The 23,193-nt window shown below is 36.0% G+C and overlaps 2 protein-coding genes across 12 annotated transcripts in view; one reads left to right on the forward strand and one right to left on the reverse strand.

The window, feature by feature from the left end:
- Positions 1 to 23,193, forward strand: part of FBXL13 (F-box and leucine rich repeat protein 13) — a 94,088-nt gene that overhangs the window by 31,048 nt on the left and 39,847 nt on the right. For all 8 annotated transcript variants that reach the window (XM_042792862.1, XM_032996303.2, XM_032996307.2 and 5 more), the window contains 3 exons: positions 13,919 to 13,971; positions 18,380 to 18,480; positions 21,885 to 22,011. In XM_042792862.1, coding sequence (XP_042648796.1) covers positions 13,919 to 13,971; positions 18,380 to 18,480; positions 21,885 to 22,011 — 281 coding nt within the window. The remainder of the gene's footprint in view (positions 1 to 13,918; positions 13,972 to 18,379; positions 18,481 to 21,884; positions 22,012 to 23,193) is intronic.
- Positions 4,434 to 22,118, reverse strand: LRRC17 (leucine rich repeat containing 17). 4 transcript variants are annotated; one of them, XM_032996311.1, is made up of 5 exons: positions 21,952 to 22,011; positions 11,512 to 11,561; positions 10,003 to 10,876; positions 6,666 to 6,821; positions 4,434 to 5,364 (listed from the first exon to the last, which is right to left on the reverse strand). In XM_032996311.1, the coding sequence occupies exons 3-5, from the start codon at positions 10,757 to 10,759 to the stop codon at positions 4,961 to 4,963; spliced, it is 1,317 nt and encodes a 438-aa protein (XP_032852202.1). In that variant the 5' UTR covers positions 10,760 to 10,876; positions 11,512 to 11,561; positions 21,952 to 22,011; the 3' UTR covers positions 4,434 to 4,960. The 4 variants fall into 4 exon arrangements, with proteins under 4 accessions (XP_032852202.1, XP_032852203.1, XP_009963424.1 ...); XM_032996312.1 differs by lacking the exon at positions 11,512 to 11,561 and adding an exon at positions 12,317 to 12,432 and having other exon boundaries at positions 21,952 to 21,978; XM_009965122.2 differs by lacking the exon at positions 11,512 to 11,561 and having other exon boundaries at positions 21,952 to 22,118.

Here is a 23,193-nt window from a genome sequence, read left to right on the forward strand (position 1 = left end):
CATTAAATTTGTGTATTTACAAAGTATATTTTCCATTTTTCTTGATAATTTATATTTTCTGTAGGCTCAAAATTAAGGATTATATCCATTTACATCTATTCAGTGCTATTAATTTTAAACTAATTGTGATGAATCATGTATGATGGTCCACAGGGGCTTTTAGAAAACATTGATTTATAAAGCTGTTTCTTCTGACTTTAAAGATACCCAGTAGTTCTTTTTAAGAATGAAACATATTTCTATCAGTGTACTATTGCTATTTAGATTAATAACATATTTATTCTTTTAGAACTCTTTGATATTGATTATACAGCCTACTTGTGCCATTCTTTTGAAGCTTTTGTGGATGGTTTAAAATTACTGCAAAACTATTTCTCTAGCTTCTTTTAGTGATTGAAAGTCATATTGAAATTCTCTTCCTTTGACATTTCTTCAGTTAACAAACTGCGTTGAACTGTCTGCTCAGTTATAGGCTACAGATGTGATGAACCTTTCCATTTGAACTTCTCTGAGCTACAGTTCTGACCTCATGTTTCCAAATAAATCCAAGATTACACAGATTTTGGCAACGTGGTTTTATTGTTAATGGTGAAACAGGAATGATATTAACTGGGGTTTAAGTCTGTTCACTGGCTAATCATGTTAATATTTTTTGTAAATTAATTAGCTGCAATGTTTAAAAATTATTTTTAAGTACTGTAACTTTGGTGTGTGGTATATGCATGAAATAATAGTCATTGTTTAATATCTATGTATGAATGTTATTTGATTCCAGCTCAGACTGTCTTTGGCAAATTAATGTATTATTGTGCCAAAGAAAAATTAATATACGAGATGCATGGATTACAGCTCAGCTGTCTGTGGTATTACTCCACCCACTCAGTGATCTTAGAAAATCATTTGACTTCCATGTGTGACTGGGAACTGCATTTAAAAGCTGCCATTCGTACAGGAGCTAAAATTTCCTCGGAAGCTTTTGAAGTGTTTTATTCCCAGTAGCGGTCACAGTATTGACAGACCTGTCCATTTTTCCTACACCCTGTCATGGCAAAACATGGTGCAAAATAATCTTTTCTATGTTTGAAGTGTGCTGTGCAGAGAGGGGCGTTGCTTCTTTAGAGTACTGTAGTTTATCCCTCCAGACAGCACTCCTAGTACATATGCTGCATATCAGGAGCACAGGGCACTATCATGCAATTATTTCCTGGATGTGAACAGAGAAAGAAGGGGAATCAAGAGAGAAATTACTGAAAGGACAGACTTAAAAAGCACATAAAGGAAGAGGAAAGCCCATGATTTTCTTTTAGACATGGAAGTGCCTCTGGGACTTCTGTGATTAAATAGTACAGAAACAAAGAAATGTTAGCATTAAATTGTGGTTTGTGTGTGTGGTGTTTCATGGAGAGCGTACTTTAGTTTACAGTACATTTCAGAGAAGCTCAGATAAATAGCAGTTAACCCTGTAATGCTGAAGTTTTTATTAACTGTTAGATGTTTCCACATATGTATTTTTTTCAGATATATTTTTGTCTTTTTCCACGGTCTTCCTCCTTCTATACTGTCTTCATAGTTCCTATATGCTTTTCCTGTTCATACAGTCTTTTCTCAAAGATTTTGCTACTAGACAGGAGAACATACTAGTCTATATTACCCTCTCCCCAATATAGTATTTCCATTCTTGTGCTCTTATATTATTTGCAATTACAGTTACTGTCTGTTCTGTCACATCCTCAGTATGGGTGTCTGAAAATGGCAACATACAGAGAATTCCGATGGTTTCCAGCTAGTTTTTCAAGAAGGGCTTTCCCCCATCCCTTTTTTTGTTAATTGTAGGAAACTAAGCTACCACTTGAATGCTCCTATATCTATTTTATAACAATTCTCTAGTATCATTGCAAAAACTGAAATATGCAATAACTTTAGACAGTAAGGAATAACATTATAGTGCATTGTAGTTAAAAGAGTAGAACTTTTAGCTACTCCTTGAAAGCTCGAGGCCATCTAAGGAAAATAGAAGCAAGGACAATTCCAGCATTCAGAACTTCAGTCCATTCTCTTGACTGCTAGAAGTCTTTTCACTTGTTGATTCTCAGAGGTGTAGACAGATCCGCCCTTAAGTATTGAATTTCATTTTGGTGTTATTGCACAAGTGTGCATCTCAAAAACTCATGGAGTTTTTGAGATGACACTGATTTCACAAGTTCACACTGAAACCTTTGTTTGCTGGGTAATTGTTGAACCGTGTTCCTCTAGAGTGTCCTTGTTGATATGTCCCTCACTTATAGATTTCACACTTAATAGCTGTCTCCAAACATCTTATCCTGGTAGATATAGGGACCATGTTCAGCTCATCACCCACCTTGAACCTTCAGCAGATGCAACACTTTCTGGTGTCACTCTTTGAGAACCGGAATGATCACACACAGACACGCCCCACCCCTTAACTCTGGCTTCTACTGAACAAGTGTCCACTGCGACCCCCAGGTTTTAGCCTTGGTGCTGACAGGGACATTTGGTGATCTGTTTAGGAATCCCCAGGGCCTTTGAACTTGTTATTTACAATAATTAGGCCACTGCTTGTGGTCCTCAGTCTTATGCCACTGCTTTTCCAACCAGTAACCTTTTGCTGATAGAGACATCAGAGACCTCTCACCCAGCTTTTATCCTATATTCCTTTCCTGAATTGCCTTTTCTATCCAAACCTTAGCCTACCTCAAACTAGTTTTTTTCTCTTAACACTGACTCTTTGCAGAAATTAACCTAACATGGTTTATAAATTCATTTTTGCCTACTCAGCTTTTCTCTATTGACTGTGCTGCCAATAACAGGTGCTCTGTTCTGGTTCCATTGTCTGTTCTTTTCAATCGTTCCCAGAAGTTCCATTCTATACTGAAATAATCCTCCAGAATTTGAGAGGAGGAGTACTTCACTTAGTACTGGCCACTACTTACAACATTTTTTTTTTTTTCTTTCAGGTCTTTCAAGTTTCTAGAAAATGCCCCATTTAGTGAATATTACTGGCCAAATGGGATTTTCATCTGTGTTCCATCTTATCAGGACTAACCTTTAATAATTAAGATAATGCTTTAGAGATTCCCAGGAGCAGGGATGAGTCAGATGCTGTTGTATTTGCTATAAAGTTTTTAAAAGATGTTGCAGAAGAACTGGCTAAATTAATCAGTTTATCAGTAAAGTGCCATTAAATATATTAATGATCTGAATAATGGCGGACATGAAGGAATGCAGTTAATAATAGGATGTGTTTGCTTAAGGATTCTTTGGCATTCCTACCACCCTTAATAATTTTTGAATTTTTCCTTTATGTTCTTTTCTTTTGTGTTAGCATAAAGGCACTGAATGCTTTGTATTGCACTTCTGAAACAAAATGTATGACCTTTTGGTCTTGTGGCTAAAGCAGTAGAGGAACCCACAAACACTGTAATTATGTGCAGATCTTTAAAGGAGCAAATTTTCTCCCTGGAGTGTTCCAGAACTTCTTTCATGATAGCCAAAAGATATTTAAAGTTTTGGCCCCGAATATCTATCCTGCACTTACATATTTCTTACTGATCTAAGAGCAGGAAATTGGTCTAGGGCTTGAGCTGGGAATATGGAAGTTTTAACCCAGTAGCCCCTACTTCTCCGCCATGTGAGTTTGGGGAGTTACTTATCCTTTCCATGTGTAAAAAAGGGGTTATAATATCTGTCTTTAAGAGGCACTAATTCTGCTGGTTCAATAGTAACTGATGCAGAAATAAAAAAAAAATGAATTATTATGTAAAAGCTAAGAATATCCATTCAGTAGAAACAGCTTTTTTGTAGAAGAACTTTTAGCTAGTATATTATGTAGCAAGCAATTACATCTTTAGAGATTCTGTCTCCTTAGATGGGGCATTTGTACAGCTCTGTTACCGTCATACTAGAATAATTACAGTTCTTAATGAATGTATATTCACATAGACAGCTGTGTGATAAGGAGGTGCTATAATGTGCATTTTACAGATGAGCTGGGGGAAGGGCAGACTTTGAGAATATCCCAGACTTCTAGTGAGCACTCAAAAGCATACTTACCTTCAGTTTGGCTGGGCACTGGCACATTGGATGCAGACCACAGCTGCCTGCATGTGGACTTCTTCACCTAGAAGTGATGTCATGTAATCTTTGTCAAATTGACACAACAACATAAAAAGCTTCCTAGAAAGACTTTGGCTCTGCCTATTGCAAAAAACACCACACAGGGCAAATATGAGTATGTGGAGCTGGATATTGGGAACCAGCCATGTCTTAGCTACTCATGGTTTCAGGCAGCTCAGTTACAGAAGAGGCAGAGGCTGAGTTATTCACTCAAGACTGAGCAGGAACACTGATAAAGCAGCAAGCAGAACCCAACTTCCAGGTTTGAATCCTAATCAGTATAACAACTTCCATTCCTGTTTTTCTAGAACTGTATTTAAGGTTAGTCTTCAGTTTGATTTTTCATATATAATAAAACAACAGGAAACTGATACAAAAATCTTAGAAATATTTTCTGGAAATATTTCAGGAAAGTGATAGATACAAATAACTGTCAATACATTCAAGAAAAATGTTTCTTGGTCACAATCCTGCAGCAAGTTCCATGTCAACATGTAAGCAGCTGTGTTCATACATAAGACAGCTCCTCCCCACCACATTATGTACATTTGTTTCTATCTATTTCTATTGCATGGTTTCAAATAGTTGCCAAAATATTTCGCAAGAATGTCCAGAACAAATTGTCAGAAACTATTACTTGATGAAGGATGCTGTATAACTAATGCCATTCTGTAATTATTAACTGTAATAAACAGAAATCTTTGTAGGTGGATAGTCCTACAAACAATCAGTATAATTAACAAAAAATGTAAACAACATGTTTTTCTTTGTCAGAGTATCAAATATTTGAACGTACTAAAAAAAAAAAAAGGGGGGGATTCACTTATTAGCCTATCACAGTGACAATTACACCGTGCTTCTTTACTGTTTGAACTGATTGTTCTTTGTGTCGTTCCCATTCCTCATCATCTTTGTCCAGATCAAAAGTTTCTGGATAAATGGGCAGCTTGTCTTTTGGGCACTCCTCATAATAACTTCGAACATATTTTCCAACAGACCATCCTTTGTATTCCTCAGGCATTTTGCATTCTAGGCCATTGTAGTGAACATTGTAGTGATGCTTCAACCAGTAGAAAAGATAATGAATGTTGTAGTCACATCTCCAAGGATTCTCTCTCAGCCACAGTATTTTCAGAAAGTAAAGATCTTCCAGTACTCCGTATTCAAAATTCTGCAAGCTGTTGTTTGATAGATCCAGCTCCTCTAGGTTATTGAGGCCTGAGAAAGCAGCTAGTCAATAGAAAAATAGTTACTGGTAGCTTATAAAGATAAGTTAGAAAAAACCCATGCATATCTGCAACAAGAAAAATATTTTCATAATTATACCTTTTTTTTTTTTTTTTTTTTTGGTTAAAGGCTACAAAAAAGAATTTTCAGACTCTGAGGTTTAAAATATGGCTTGTGCCTTAAAAAGTGATATACTGGTATAAATACATCAACATCAGGGGAGTTGTACTGCAGGTAAAGTTATAAAACACTTAATGAGCATGCATGAGTGTAGAATAGGGACAGTGAAGGTGAATGAATGCTTGATTTGCTCATAGAACTCTACTGTTATTGCTGTGATACAGAAGTAGAAATATGGACGTTGATTATGTATTAGACAATGTGCAGGGCTAGTAGTTTTCATATGTATGTATGTATATGTGTTTGTGTGTATAGAACCTCTAAATTAATAATTTAAGATGCGGAAGATAATAGCCGTGGAGCTTCATAATAATGTTTCTAAGTCACATTTCAAGGAGTGGTTCATACTTTTTGCAGGTATACTTTACCGTTTAATGGCAGAAGCCTTAAACTGACTGTGTAATGTTAAACCTCAGAAGTACCATTTTACTGATGTTACCAATTTCTACTGCTGTTTAACTTCCAAACTGCTACTAGAGAAGGCTCTTTTTGCTTCATACTTTCTCTCCTTGTGTCTGCTTTCATAATTAAAAAATGAATACAAATAGGGAATAAGGAAATTACCAACAAGGACACTTCAGTTCTAATAATATATAAGTTAAGAGCAATTATATGTAGTGATTTTTAACCCAAAATAGTTTAAATAATTTTAGTTTGTCATTTTGGCTTGATCATTTAAAGAAAAGAAACCAGAGTAACTATATAAAAAAATGTTAATTGGTATATGAACATTCTCAGTCTGTTACTTTATTGTCAAATATAATTTAAAAGCAACATCATTATATGACAAGTTTTCTTAAATTTGGCAAAGATATTTAAAAAATCATTCAACTGTTTAGCATTTTGGGAAATGATTAGCCTTCAGTCTGCAGAATTAATTTTTTGTACTTGGTTGGCTTAGTATTAAGAAAGGACAGCTGAAATCATTCTCTTCATTGACTTCCATGATGAATATATTTCAGTGCAAGCCTTTACTCTATGAATTGAGTGGTAAAAAGGGTAAAATTTGCACCAATAGATTTTTAAATCCTTTTTTTCCCACATTTATATCTGATAGACACATCAAATTTTGTAATTAATAAAACACAAATTACTCCATAATGAATATTTAAAGTTGTTCTTACCAGGATCAATGTAAACTATTCCATTACTGTTTAGGTTTAATATCTTCAGTTCACTGACATCTTCAAACTCTTTGGCTCGTAGTTGTCTAATTTTGTTGTTGGACAAATCAAGTTTAACTATATCTGGAGGTATGTTACCTGGAACTTTCTTTAAATCTTAAAAAATGAAAAAGACATAATTTGTGTCAGCTTGAGATTATTTTTACAGTTTAGGTGTCACAGTTGCATACCATGCAGAGTTTTGTCAGTCTAGCATTGTTTCTTGTTTTATTTCCCTTTTATCCCCACTACTAGTGTCAACATGTTCTTTCAACTTCTGAATTTCATGGCTTTTCACTTGTATCTTTACATTTCATGTGAAAATTTCTCTATTCATTCGTGCTTATAGTAAAGCCTCTTTCTGTGTTTTTATTTCAATAGAACTGTACTGTTCATTCACATAGTCGTAGGGTAGGTAGTGAAGATACTGTGCTGATAGAAAGTACGTGAAGGGCTCAATCATTTAAAGAAAAGAAACCAGAGTAACTATATAAAAAAATGTCAACTAGTATATGAACATCTTTCATAATCAAATTATAGTGTTGTCTTACATCCTTTGTTTTGTGTTGCCAAAAGGTAAAATGTTCTAAATTTTATCAGCAATAAAAATGTTAGTTGTTATAGTAGAGATAGTAATATATATAGTTATAGCTCTGTAGTTACAGTTATGTGGTGTTTTAGTAATATTTAAAACTTTATATTTGTTACAATACTTAGTCCAGGCAGCATAGTGGCATTCTGCCTATCTATTTCTCTATTTTACTTGCATCATTGGCATTACCAAAGTAGCCAAGCACCTCTCAGTCATCTGAGTGCATATCCTTACAGTGTTCCTTGCAAAAGAGTTACAGAAAGAGTAGCTTCTAGTCCTATAGTAAAGGCACGTTCTTGAGAAGTACAAACAGTGGTTTGAATCCTCTCAGGATAATGTTAATAAACCTAATCTCCAGGATTATGTTTACTCAATGAGTGTTCTAATCCTTCGTTGTTTTTACAAGAAAATGAGTTGTATCTCTTATTTGACCATCTTTGAATGAAAGCAAGTAGTCTCTGGATCTGTGCTGAAATTTGTGTTGTCAGTGCATTTCTGAAGTTCTGAGGATATCTACTGCATCAGATAGTCTCAAGGCTAAAGCAACATATCAGAATCTTCCTGCCTTATATCTGATTTTGAGCAGAGCTTTGGTATTATAAATACATAAATATTATAACTACTCCAGCCTGCTCTGGTTGGAGTGCTTCCTGCTTGTGCAGATGTCAAAGTTTCAGGGCGTATTTATCACCAAATGAATGCAAATAATGCTTGAATTTAGAGACTTGGAGAGTTTGGCAGTACTAGAAAGCATATTTTTTTCAACTGCTCTTGTAAATACATATTCTTTTGCAGAAAAGCAAACAGAAGTTACTTGTGCATCCAACTTCTGTTGCTTTTTTTGGTAAAAAATAATCAAGGACATAGGGTACATTCATTCTGAAGTACTGAAAGATCTGGCGTATCAGTGGTCTGATGAGATATAGAAAACAAGTTCTTTAAAAAGGAGAACATACACATGGTTATATGTATTTTTAAGATGTTTCTTTCATGATCTTTCTGACATTAACTGAAAGCTGCTGACCTGTTGTCCTATCTCCTTAGACATACATAGTACTGGTATACTGCCTGTTCACTCCATCTGCTCCATTGTAAAGAAATAATGGATTGCAGCTTTTCATGTCTTCTTACTGGTTTGGCAACTGACGCACCTTTTTTCCTACTCTGAAACCTTGTCCATGTGGATGTAGAGAAATTTTTGTGTTTTCCCAGGATTTTGGTTGCATTATACTCCTATTTCTGATGAAAATTCCAATGAAATTGTGCATCTGCTGCACAGTAATCATATGCAAAGACAGTTAGTACAATGCTTTCATCAAAGATTACCATATGTTCAGAAATCCCAAATGTCTGTGGGATGTCTGCATCCAGCTGTCAAGCATATGCACAGTAGATCTGATACTTCCTAAATAACATTGAATGTACTCATTGTGTCCATGCTAGACATTTAGGAAGTCCTGGAACAATATACTTAGTTCTTGACCTGAAGGAGGGAGTTCCTGTACCCTTTAGTACACTCATGTAAAAGTTGAGGTAACTATTTCTTCATTATTAGTACCAAAGACAGTAAACCATTTTTTTTTAAATACTGCAGAATCCTGTGAAACTCCCACGAAGAGCAGACCACAATGAATGTTTTTATGAACTTAGAGAAAAAAGTAATGTTTTTCTTAGCAAAAGTTTTTGAGTACACTCATGTATTCAGCTCATCTCTTTGATGCCACTAAATGGGGAGAGCTGGAAAGTCAGTCTTTTCTTATATATGCCTGGATTTTTTCAGTAACACAGTTTACTGGAGACATAATGATATAATTAAGATCCTACAAAGGATAATTAAGATAGTGATCTGTAATCTAATAATTAAGATCCTATCTACAAGGAAAGGCAAGGTAGGTGAATACTACACTGATCCAGTATTGTCAGGCTATGCTTTGCAAAGGTTGGGAAAAAAATCTTCCCAATTTTGGCTACTTCTAGTAATGGTTTTTATTTCAGATTTGTAATGTTAAAGAATGACTCTTTTCTGAATCGTTTTGTTGTTTGCTTTGTTTCATCATGGGATAAAATATGGGAAATACAAAGCATGAATAAATGTGCACTTTTGTGTTGATATATGCCCCAGCTGGTTTTCCCTTAAGACTTATCTGTGGCTTTTAGGAGCCTGAGAAGGATTTAGGAATGGAATAGATCCAAGTGTCTGAAAACATTTCTTGAAGGCCCTTCAACTTTGAAGTGTTTGCTGGGTGCTGAGAGGAAGAATACAGAGGAGGTATTTCTTTATGAACAAAAGCGTAAATAGAAGAAATCTTGCACAGAAAATGTGAGGATGCAATGGCTCTCCTTTGCAGTTGGGCTCCTTTGGACATTGTAAGCACAGATGGCTGCTCCAGTCCTGCTTCACAGCTCGCTTCTGTCAAAGTTGTTGCTATCTTTGTTGCTATCTGTTTGTACACTGGAAAGAAGAAAAGACACTTTGTGCTTTTCTCCATCAGTACAACAGTTTCAGCAGAGCTGTAATTTGACTGATTAGTATGTTTATAGTTGTAAAATCGGACTAGTGAGGTGCTGGTCCTTCAGTAGCTTAAGTATGTGCTTAATTTTATTCCTGTTGATTTTTGTTGGATATTTTATACTACGGCACTAGAGAATAAATGTAGTAAGGGAGCAAGAATATTAATTAATTCAGTTGTAAGGACAGATACAAACCTTTTCTTCTGCAGTTCAGAGTTGGTACAGGAAACACATACATGTGGCAAAAAGAGGAATCAAATTCTGGTTTGACAGCTTCAGGCTTTTCCCGTTTTATGTTTTGGGGGTCCTGCCTGTCCTCTTCACTACATAGCTGTTCAGCTTTTATCTGCTTTAGCTTTTGATTTTTCAGTTCTACTGGATGCACACATTTGGCATAATTTCCCAAATTCCTGTTTGTTGGGACCTGTAGCATTGTAACAAGAGTTTCTAGTTCACAGTTGCAATGCCAGGGATTATCATAAAGACGTAGGTAGTTTAGACTGGGTGTATAAATAAAAATCTCCTCGGATAAACTCTTAATTTGGTTATGCTGAAGTAAGAGAGTGGTAAGTTTATTCAAACCAAAAAAAGCCTCACTCTCAATTTTTGATATATCATTCTGTTGTAAATCCAGACTTTTCAGTACTTTATACTTGGAAAACATGTTATTCTTCAGTTTACGAATCCTGTTTCTTGCTAGCAGCATGTGTTTTAAATCCTCTGGCCAATCAGGTGCCACAAAAATCAATTTTCTTTCCTGACAATCTAGGTATTTCTCATGAAGATAAGTGTATATTTCACATGGTAGGCCTTGGGCATTGCGCTTAACAGTGCTAGATGCTTTCCTTAAGATGTTTTCCCTTTCATTGTTTCTCAAACCCCTATTCCTTGTCTTCCTACAGTCAGATGCTTTACAAAGAAGAAGTAGAAGTATGATAGTGACTACTTGCATCCTGACATTCAGCTGGCCCCAGTTATTTGCTGTGACAGCTGGAACAGTTGAAATTTTTGGATAGTCTTATCAGTGTTGCACAGATTTGAGGAGGCACAGCTGGAGTATGTGAGATCCCTGTGTTGGAAGAAAAGTAAAACATTAGAACAGATGAAACAGGCACTTTCATGGAGGCTTCTAGATAATATGGAGCATTCAGTCAATAACTCAATTATCACACTACTTGGAGCTTCACAAATACTTTTAAGATTTAATGTCCTATCTCTTTTTTTGTTTTGTTTTTACTGTCTGCGATCTACTGTTGTTCATTTTGGTTAAACATGGGAAACTAGGTGGACCAATTTCTAACTGATCTTTGTTAGAAGGTTCTCATGTATTCAGTAAAATGGCATGAGGCTGAATCTTCTTTGTATTTAAGTTCATCTTGGAAGATGAGCTTGAAAGAAGAGCTTGAAGCTGGTATTTTCCAGCTTTCTGGGTGCTGACCCACTGCAACACGTACAGAGCCAGACCAGGGAAAGTCATCTAGTGCCTATCAAACCCCCAGTTTTAGACTGTGCTTGAGTGTGGACTTCTTTTCAGTTTGAGCCCAAATTTATCATATCTAGCCTTGCTACTACCAAGTGTCTCTCATGGCCCATGTCAGGTAAACAAAGTTGGCTGGACTGCTCAGAGAAGGACCCCAAAATAATCTTTTGCAAAGGCCTATGAGGCTATATGTTATCTGAGCGTAGGCAGAGTGCAAAGAGAACCTGCAGGTCCTGTTCATAGCCTGCTTCAAACGTCTTCCAGGTCTGGCCACCTGAGGAGGGAGAATACAGAGGGGTAAGCCAGGAGCTTTTGCCTTTCCAAAAAAGCCAAACACAATCATTAGGAATTATTAGGGGAAGACAAGGACTGTTCCTTGCAACCGTGTCCAAAATTATCTGTGTTTTTAGTAATTTTTTGGCCTATGTTCCCTCCTGAATTTCCCATAGTACTCCTGTGCACTGCCTTTTTCCTTCATTTTCAGTGAAGTTTGGCTACGAGGTTGTATTTCTTTAGAAATATTTAACCCTCAGGACTTTTTTTTCTCTAACTTGTGTCCATCTCAAAAATTTCCTACTTTAGCTAGTCAGTATCACTCCTTCAGAAACTTTTTAAAAAATTCTTCACTGTTTGGCTTAACTACTTAGTTACTTCTTCTCAGTGACTGTGGACATCTTTGTGTTATGCTCAGTCCTTTTTGACCTTAGCACCTGGAAGGTATTGAATCCCAGTATTGAGTGTAGATCATTGCACAGATGTTCTCTTTCTAAAACACCATTGTTTTGTGCTCAAGAAACTTGTTTTTATCTGGAGGAAAGATGGTGCAGTAAATCAACTAGTACCAGGTAAAATTCTTTCAAAGGCAAAGAATTATTTCATTTTTATACACTTTGGTAGATCAGTTTAAACCACATCCTGAGTGTAGGACTTTCTCAGTATTTATGCAGTTCTTACTCATTAGACAGATGGAGCAGTCCTGTCTATGCATGCTACTGCATCCCTCTAATCCATGTGGCCAGTTAATATTACCTTTGAAAACCCATTGATTAGTTTCTCCATTTTGTTCCTGTAGTTGCCAGTTGTCTATCTGCATTCAGATTCTGTTAGTTCACAGCATGAATGAGTGTTGCACTGACGACTTTATCCTTTATATGAAAAATGAAATTTTATTTGTTACTTCTTTTTGGCAGTTATATGCTAGTTAGTGTAAAATGATCATATGTTTTAATAATTTGAATCATAACTCGGATCCTCTGTATTGAACTGTTCAGCATTCTGGTAATGTGATGGCTCATTCTATCCAGGAGAGCTCAGAAACAGAAAAATAAGAATTTAAGGGGCGCGGGAGGAGTAATAAATAATTATGGAAATATTCTTTCCTCTTCCTTTCTATCTTCTGGGTAGAAACTGGAATTTTTTACTAGTATTACATTCTGTATGTTAACTAAATTATACTCAGCTATAATACCAGAATGAGCAACTGTTTTCAGTAGCATGTACAGATTCACATGTAAAATTATAACTGTGTCTCATTTAGTACTAGGGCAAAAAACATGTAAAAGGTATCTAATTTCTGTTGATTAGGAGCCTTAAGGATAACTTTAATTGGTTAGGTTCTTTTGAATTGTGCGATCCCTCTCAGTATTGTTCTACTTTTCAAAAAGGCACGGAGTTAGTTTTGCAGAATATCAGTGAAGTCACAGTCCCTGTAGAAAAGAACATACAGATCTGTTGTCGTACTAATGCTTGATTGCAACTGAAAACATATATTTGGCTTAAGATGTGAAAATCTGTTTTCAAAGATTTGTTTTTAGTGTATTTCTTTTAACTCTACAAATATTTCATACTGTATTTTCCATATAATGTAGCTGTATCAGGCCTATTTTTTTAATTTCAGTTTAGACAGATCAGTTTTTTTTGAAGATTAGATTATGGCAAAAAGTATTACTATGTTTAATAGAAGTTTTTGCATCTTTACCTTGGAGGATAGACTCAAAATCTGGCAGAAAACTCACTGAAGGGATATGTAGTGTTGTTTCTAGTCTCAGAAATCTCTTTCACTATTTTGTTAAATTGCAGCAATCTCTGTGAAATAGGAGTTTCTGAAAATAATAGATTATAATCACAGAGAAGAGACTGGCTCAGGCAGCTGAGTTCTCTGAAATTCCGTACCTGCAGAAGATAAGCAGGGCTTTTCCTACAATTGGTCTGATGGCTGCACCTCTACTTTCAGAGAGAAAAAAATTGTTCATGTATATGATTAATATATGGGTGGGAGGGACAGATAAAGCTATGTGGAAAACTTAATTCTGTCATTTCCTAACACCAAATTGCTTAATTGGGTAGCTTTCTGGTCCTTTGGTAACATAAGACTGAAAACAGCTTGGTTGCTAAGCCAGCCAAATGAAGTGTAAGAGGAGACATTTCCTTGGGACATCCTACTCCATCTTTGTATTCTATTTTTTTTTGTGCTTTCTTCTCAGTAATTTGCTGTGGCCATGTTTCCAGAGAGGATATTGGCCTAGATAGACTGAACCTGTAATAGGAATTCTTAGGAATTCTTATGTTTGTGTCATACACTGAAAATTTGAACTGTTCACCTTTAATATGATATATTTTTTTTTTTTTTAGGTGAATGCAAGAACTTGCAAGACTTAAATCTCTCTGAATGCCAGGGATTAAATGTAAGTACTACAGACTTTTTCCACAATACATTTTAGTCATAGAATCACAGCTTGATTTGGGTTGGAATGGACTGTAAAGATCATCTAGTTCCAACGCGTGCCATGGGCAGGGATACCTTCCGCTAGACTAGGTTGCTCCCAGCCCCGTCCAACCTGGCCTTGAACCCTTCCAGGGAGGGGGCAGCCACAGCTTCTCTGGGCAACCTGTGCCAATGCCTCACCACCCTCACAGGGGAGAATTTCTTTGTCATATGAAATCTAAATCTGCCCTCTTTCAGTTTAAAAACATTATCCCTTGTCCTATTCCTATACTCCCTGATAAAGAGTCCCTCCCCACCTTTCCTGTAGCCCACTTTAAGCACTGGAAGGCCCCTATAAGGTCTCCCCGGAGCCTTCTCTTCCCCAGGCTGAGCAACCCCAACTCTCTCAGCCTGTCCTCATAAGGGACATAATCCTATATTGTTTCCAAGTTCCTTTATACCTTCGTTCAGTAGTACACTTGGGCTCTAAAAATGTCTCACTAAATTTCTAGATATCTGTGAGAGCCTTTGTCTGAAAGGTGTCTAAGTATGCAGTCACTCATATATTTGTCCATTCTTTTTCCTATAACATTTTCAGTTTTATCATGTTTCCATTAATTCTCTTTAATGTTTTTTCATTGCTCTTCTCTGATTGAAAACAATGTTTGACTCTGCTTTAATTATTAATTTTCTAGAAATGACACTGATACATGCAAATTTTTCTAATAATAAAATCAACCTAAAAATAAAATTGATATTTTTTTAGAAATTATGGGTTTTAATAGATTCCTATAATGTATATATGCATTTACAGACTATTTATAATGTTAAATATATAAACAAATAATTTGGTGTAGTTCAGTAGTCTTTGGAGTGAAGTGTATGTCAAAGGGAGTAGCCCAGAAGCACACCAATATTTGCACATAAGGTTTTAAAAATTACCACAGATAAACTACAGTTTATGAAATTCATACAAAAATGGCATATGATGGACAAGTTAAAGAGACAAGAGCTGCAGAAGAATAATGAGGTTCTAGTTTATGATACTCTGTTTTGGTTCTGGTTTACATATATCTTCATATCTGTCCTATGCTGATATTAGGTTTATTGCCAAATATCTTGTTCTGTTCTCACCATTTTCACAGTTATTCTCTATAGTTCACAGTTTTCTCTATAGTTTCACAGATTATATAGTTTTCTTTGCTATACCAGCTACAAGGAAGGGATAAAGATATATTATATTATGAGGTTCTTTGAGTATCACTGTAAAATTATCTTGCTACATAACATTATACTTGCTATAAGAAATTATAATTACAGTGTAATCTTTAGAGGTTGTATGCTTCTCAAGGATCATGTTGATTGTAGGTTCTGCATGAAGGCAATAAATTAAAGAGGGCCAGGGCCTGCTTAATTGTAAAGACTTAAACAATGTTTCATTTGGTTGTTAGCATGCTTGCTAATACACATTTGGTACCTACCAGCAAGCACATTCCTAGGCAGTACCAGGGCTTGGTTCGTGGGATAGCAGGGACTTGCTGATTACACTTTTGCCAATACAGCCTAGTATGTGGTTGGCCACCTTATTCAGAAGGGCACACTGTTGACATACATTGAAATTGTTATTGACCAGGACTCCCAGGTTAGCGTGTTTGATAGCTGCTTTCTGTCCAGTGTCTAGACTGTACTGATGCATGGGGTTATTCCATTCCAGACACAGGACTTTGCATTTGCCTTTGTTGAACTTCCATCCAGTTTCTGTTAGCCCATTTTTCCAGGCTAAATCTCTGAATAGCAGCTCTAGCCTCCAGTGTATTGACACTCCTCCCAGTTAGGAATAATTTTTGAATTTGCTGAGAATGTACTTGGTTCCTATCATCCAAACCATTTATAAAGACATTTAACAGTACTGGCACCCAGATTGACCCTCGAGGCATGCCAGTTGCCATAAGCCACCAATGGGACTTAGCATCATTGGTGACAACCCTTTGGCCTGACAATCTGGACAAACTTTTCTCACCTTAAAGTTCACTTATCCAGCTCTTATTTTACCAATTTGGCTGTAAAGGATACTGTGGACTGTGTTGAAGGCCTCGCTGAAGTCAACAGCTACTTTTCTCCCTTTATCCATAGATCCAGTAATTTAATCATAGAAAACTATCACCATAGTGAGGAATGCTTTGCCCTTGGTAAATCCATGCTGGCTGTTCACTATCACTTTTTCATCCTTCATTTGCTTGGACAGGGCTTCAAGGAGGATTTGTTACATAACCTTCCTAGGGACTCAGGTGAGGCTGACTGGTCTGTAGTTTCCTGGATCTTCCTCCTTCTTCCGTTTTCTGATAATGGATGTGACATTTCCTATCTTCTAGTCATCAGGAATCTTCTCTGATTGCCATGACCTTTCAAAAATGCATAAGGCATCTCAGTGATAGGAGACAGCTTCCTTGGTACTCTTGGATGTGTCACGTCTCATTCCATTTCCTCAGGTGCTTCCTGACATTATCTTCTTCTGCCATTGGCATTGCTTCACTACCACAGACTCTGCTAGTAGGCTTCTGAGAGGCACCTGGGAAGCCTTAAGGCAAGCTGTAGCAGTAAAAACTGAGGCACAAACAGTCATTGGGTACCTTGGCCTCAAAGACCAACCAGTTCTCCTGAGCCCCTTTGCCCTCCAGGGCTGTCTGCCATGAGATCCTGTAAGCAGATCCCTAAACAAGCCAAAATATGCTCTAAAGTTCATGCTTTTTCTTCTACAATTTGTCCATTTTTTTTCTCTCAGAATTTTAAACTCTGCATTTTCATGGTTGCAGTAACCAAAGCCACTCTAGTTTTTCACATCCTTGACCAGTTTTTCCTTGTTTGTTAAACAAGTCCAGAAGAACATGTTCCGTAGATCACTCGTCAGTCACTTGGATCAGGAAATTGTCTTCAACATACTAAAGAAGTCTTTTGGACTTTTTGCACCCAGCCATGTTCTTCTTCCAGCAGATATCAGAGTGGTTAAAGTCTCTCATGAGTAATGAGGATGGGCAATTGTAAGACTTCCTTCAGCTGCCCAAAGGTTTCATCTACTTTCGTTTCTTCATCAAGCAGTCTGTAGCAGATGCCTACCACAATGTAATCCTCATAGGTTTAGCCTCTAATCCTTACAAATAAGCTCTTGACTGACTTGTCACCCATTCCAATGCAAAGCTCCATGCATTTAGGCATAACTTTGCATTGAATGCAGCCTGTCCTCACCTTCCTGGGCTGTCATTCCTAAATATCCTGTAGCCATTCATTGCAGCCCTCTAGTTGTGTTGTGCTATTCCTTTGCATGTCTGGAATCCAATGAAAATGTAGCTCTGCAACTGTGCATGTACTTTGATCTCTACTGGTTGATTCCCATGGTACAAGTGTTGGCATTCAGACACTTGAGATGGATCCCTGGTTGTGCTGCTTTCCCATGGAAGGTTTCAGAGTTTTCCCCATCATACTATGCCCCCAGTGCTTTCTCACCACTCTCTATGCCTTCACTTCTCTTCAGGTTGTGGTTATCTTCCATCAACATAACTATTTTTACTGATATCACCTCTCTCAAATCCTTTGTTGCAGGAATATATTTCAAATGCACAAACTGTCCTCTTTAAAGGTGATTGGTATTGAATTTCCAGCTATCTTGATGGTTCTTCTGCCTAATAACTGAAATAGTGAAAAGGTGGCCACAACATGGCAAGAGATACACTCAACTATTACATTTCCATGCATAAGTGCTGAATTTTTGCCTTTCTATTATATTGACTTTTACTGTGAAACTTCCTTCATACTGGGAGATTTGTTCCCATTATATTCTAATGGAATGATATATGGAACAATATCGGCAGTACGACTTTTGCGGGTCAATAAAACATGGAAGCCTTGTAGTTGCTCAAGTCTAATGTTCCACCTAGAAGGTAGAACTAAACAAGAAACATTTTGTAAATTATATTACTGGTTAGAGAAGTGTTCTGGAGTTTATCAAGAAAATTCACCAATTCACTGGTAGTTTTAGATACTAGGGTTGGCTAGCAAGAATCTTAGTTTAGAAAAATATGTAAACATGTGCTAACCTTCAGTCATGTGAAAAGTCCCTAGTGCTCTGTACGTCTGTGTAGTGTATAATGTTTCCTTGAATTGGAATGTTAAAATTACCATATTTCACGTGAGTAACAGTAACATCACGTGTCTCTCAGTAGAAACTATGAGGCTTCCAAAAAAAATGACTGTGATGTATAAAAATTATGACGATGACTTAAAGATACTTATTCATGTTTTACCACTTGTTACTCTGCATAAAAATGTGAGATAAATGAATACAAATATGAGTTTAGTACACTTCTGGATTTTTTTTTTTTTTCATTATTCAGGATGAATCAATGAGACTCATATCAGAAGGCTGCAGATCTCTTCTCTATTTAAATCTGTCGTATACAGATATTACTAATGGAACACTACGACTATTGCCAAGGTAAAATTAAACAGAAATATGAAAGTGTGTTTGTTTTAAATGTGCAGGAAAATTAGAGGCATATGTAGTAGAAATACTCTTTTTGAGTCATTTACAGGATTCTGTCTGCTATACAAAATGAAAAAAACACCTCATACATTTGACTTAGATAACAGTTCTTTTCTGTTTTTAGTACAATTAAAAGTATATGCTAGATTACCCTATATATTTCTCAGACTCTTACAGAAACTTCTAAAAGAACATGCTAGCCAAAAATTTTTTGGGACATGTCCAGTTACTCATGATGATGCATGAAGTTTGCAAGTTAGATATGTTCTTAAAAATTATTTTTTGCAGAAGAGGATTGTGGATAGGTGTATTGTGTGAGCCAAGGCCTTGTGTGACAACTGCAAAAGAGTTATTCCAAACTCTTATTTGGAAGATCAGTGAGCTGGAGGCAGAGAACTTACTTTTGTACAGACGTCTACCACTCCTGTTTTAGATGTATCCCTCCATGAGACTCAAATTCTGCCTGGTGGGTAGAATTGCTGCATTAAAAGCTGCCATAAAGGAAAAGAGGCACGCTGGTCCATAACATCTGCCATCACAAAGGTGTACATAGATTTGAAGATAGTTGTACATTGTTTCTCTTTTCTATGAAGAAAACTAATGTCTTCCTTTCAACATCAGCCCCACAAAGTCTAGAAACATGTTTTTATTTGGCATTTGCATAATACGTTTTGACTTTTGTTTTTCTTAGTCTACAATGCCATATCGTCATATAACTAACATTTGTTTTGGCAAAGTTTTCCATTTAGTGTCTTCAATCTTACCACTCATCTCTTCATCAGTATTATTCTTATCATAATGTGTGTTTTCTCCATGTTGGCTGATATTTTGTCTTTTTAAATTTCCATATATTTATGTTGAACTTTGGAACAGCTGTTCTATAGGTAATCTCAGCATATGTTATTCTGGCTACCTGAATATGCTATTGCCACAAAAAGTCAGAATTGTTCATTTGTTTTGATACATAAACAGAACACACCCAAGAAAGAATTCTCCAGAGTAGGTGAAGATTTCAATGCAATAAAATGTTTAACACAAAGAGAAAAAATTCTCCACTGACAAAATTTATTTTGTAGTTAACTTGTACCTTGTTAAAGAAATTTTCCCAGTCACACATGATGTTTCTGATTTAAAACTATAAGATACCACTGTTTTTATTGACAATTTTTGGGCAAAAAGCAAAGCCTATTGTTTCTGAGATCATGGGGATATACAAAAAGTTGCTGTCCTGTGAAGATATTGATAGCAGACAAATTTCATAAACATTTCACATGCCATCTCAAAAGCATTAGCTCACATCAGGTCCTGTGTGATAAGGTAATTAATAACAAATTGTTAGAGGTGGCAGTATTGCATTTCATAATACTGCATGTGAAGTTTGCTATTGTATATCAGATGTCCATTACTGGGACAAGGAACAAGTCCAGTCTAGGCTGAGTGAGCTCAAAACTGTTTGGTCATTTTTGATTCTCTCCTACTGTTCCATACAAGCATTTTAACCTCTGTGTTACACGACACAGATCATTAGCCACAATTTCCCTCTGACAAGTTCTGTTGCATGTGGTAGACATTGTCTATGAGAAATAAATGTCAGAAGGTGGTTTTGTCAGATCTCTTGGAAACAGTGATCCAGATATTGCTAATGCCAACATGAATTGAAAAACCAGTATAACAGAATTCCTGCAGAATTTAGCTGTAACACAAAACAAGGGTTTTTAGCAGTCTGTGTGCTCAAGCTTAAGTTTTAAGAAAGCTGTCACTTTAAAAATGGCAGAAGGCGGCATGTGTTAAAATTCCCAGATTATAAAAATTGGTCATGTGACCTGCAAAGAAAATCAGTGTCTCTTCAAAATTATTGGAAGGTTTTGATAACAGTCTTCAAAATGCAGTAAGAAAGGCTTCCCTGTGCCTTAAGTTGTGCAACCTTGTAGCAACATACTGCCTGAGTATAAAAATCAGTCTCTTAATTTATTATGTGTTTTGTCACCTAAGTTTGGAAGTGTACTCTCTCTGAGTTTGATTCTCCCCACTCATTTCTGTGGAATATGTCACTAAAACGCAAAAAGGCTTATCCTTCTACAAAGCATGATACTTTTATTTCTGTACTTATTATGAATTAAATGTTTCAATTTAAAAAAAAATGGACCACAAACACGTGCCCTTATATTTTAGTATCTGGTTCTGATGCAAGTTGTCTATCTTTTTTTTTTTTTTAATGAAATGTAATCTTATATTTAATTTCTTCATATTTTTGTATTATCCTTTTTTTACAATAACATTTTTTTCCAGCTTCCTAGCTCTTTTTTTTTGTGTGTGTCTGTGTGTGTTCAGTTTAAGTTAGCATGTTTCCCCACTCTATATTGAAAGTGTAAAGTCAGTTCCAAAAATGTATGCCACTCCTTAAGCAGTCAGATCTTCAGTGGGTGTTCCCATCTTTCTTCAAAATGCCTACTATTGCTGACTTGCAGAACTGCATAACTATATCCCTACAACTAAATGTCTACCAGAGCACTAGGTCCTAATTCCAGGTTTTAATTTTCTATATGCTTTAATTTGTGGTGCTTGTGGCAATTGTTATTTATTCCAGTTAGAAATGTAGTTCAGTAAAATGAATAGTTTGCAGTACGTTATAAACCAAAGCTGCAGATGGAAACTTAAGTATGTTCAGAGTATAGATTCTTGCTTTTACAGAGTGCTGTTGATTAACATTTTCCACTTACACAGTCTGCTTTCTTTTAACTAATGTTTAGTATAAAGAATTATTTTCCAAAAGAACTGATCAACATCTAATATTGTATGATTCACTTTTGGATAATTCCCTTTTGTATCTGTTTCAATTTTTCAGGTTCTTTTAATAGTACTCATCTAAATAATTATATGACTTAAGAAGTTCTAACTGTACATTTATGCTTTTAACGTTCTTTGATAGAGTTCTGGTTTTCATTTCCAGCAGGCACTGCTTGTAAACTCAATGGCAAAGACAGTCCAGCAAACTTATATTGAAAAGTCTATTAGCTTTCTAAGTATGCACACAAAAATCACAGTTAATTAAAAAGTGTGCTTTTGCAGTTATTTGAGATAACTTTAAAATGATACTGTTTTCATATGGTGAAATATGTTTTATGATAGTGCTATTCCCCAGTAAGCTGCAATACAAAGAGCAGAGGAAAAAGTGCAGCAAAAGAAAGGGACTTTCGAACTTCAGCAAGGAGATAATTCTATTTCATATCGAACATCTTTTCTTTACAGTCATTTTCAGAATACTTTAACTATGGTATTTTATGTTCTTTTGATTCTGTAACATTACCTTGTAATAATTTGCTGTCTGTTTTGTTTTTTTTTTTTTTGCAAAGCAGCTTCCCCAATTTACAGTATCTGAGTTTAGCTCACTGCAGAAAATTCACAGACAAAGGTTTACTGTACCTGGGCTCTGGAAGAGGCTGTCACAAGCTCATCTATTTGGACCTTTCAGGTTGCATTCAGGTTTGTAGTTCACGTCTTTGTTTCATTCTGTGAAGAAGAGAATCCTTTATATGACTGGCTGCATCCTGCATTCATGGTATACTGAAGTAGAACAAGCACTGCAGCAGACTTCCAGGGTTTTGAATTACATGACTACAGCTGTTTAAATTTTACTAAGGAATAATAGCACTATAGGTTTGGATCACTTCCAACAAACTGTCAGATCTATAAACAGCTAGTACTTAACTGCATAATGAGAACGAGACTTGCTTTTTGTAGCCATAAATAGATTAATTCTACGTCATGATTAGTTAGGATTTTAAATCAGGAGCTTTGAACATGCAGTTTTTACTAAGATATCGAAAAAATAAGAGCCACTCTACACTGGAAAAATACAAATTTATGCTTAATTTCCTGAGGAGGAGATTAATTAAAAAGTGAACTTCTGTTACTATTTTATAATGGTTTAATATATAAATTGAAGTAGTATTTATATCTGCAATCTAAAAATAGTAAATGTTTAGGATTATTTTAGTGTCCTACTAAACTTCTAAAGAAAACCAGGGTTTTAGAATCTGGTACTATTTTAGAAACTTTCAAATATATACTGTATCTTGAAACATACTTCAAAAGCAATATGAAGTGCCAAACTGTAAGGCAATAAAAGGCTACCAATGTTGTAATAAAGATTGCCATATATATTTCATTATACACTGAGGAGATTCTCCAAATTACAAAATACATGTGAAATGATGGAGATGGAGTTTGAAAAATATAACGGTTTAACTTTTCATCTAACAAAACCTTTTCAGAACCAAGGATGAAGGCAGATAGAGCAACAGTCTTGTTCTGACTGCTGGGTACTGTGAGTGTCTGTTTCTTGTTCCCGAGATTCATGCTGAGACTATTGTGTGATGACAGTGTGAAATTTGAAATGAGGGCTGAGGTTAGAGGAAAGTTAAGAACTACCTACCTCTGAGTTACTTTTTCAAAATGCCAGCAATTGGTTATTTTTTTCCAAAAGCAACATTACTGGTTGTTCAGAAGTGTAATCATGAGCTCTAAGGATCTGCCTCTAGAAAACATGATCTAATAGTAGTCAGAGAAAAGTGATCATCACTGAACTGGGAAAACCACAAGCCTCCCCTTTCCAGATGAAGGTGGGTTTGCTCACCACTGTATTTGAGAGCTCTGAAAGGAATT

This window comes from Tyto alba, unplaced genomic scaffold (assembly GCF_018691265.1).
Source record: "Tyto alba isolate M040663 unplaced genomic scaffold, T.alba_DEE_v4.0 Super-Scaffold_2, whole genome shotgun sequence".
Taxonomy (NCBI): Eukaryota; Metazoa; Chordata; class Aves; order Strigiformes; family Tytonidae; genus Tyto; species Tyto alba.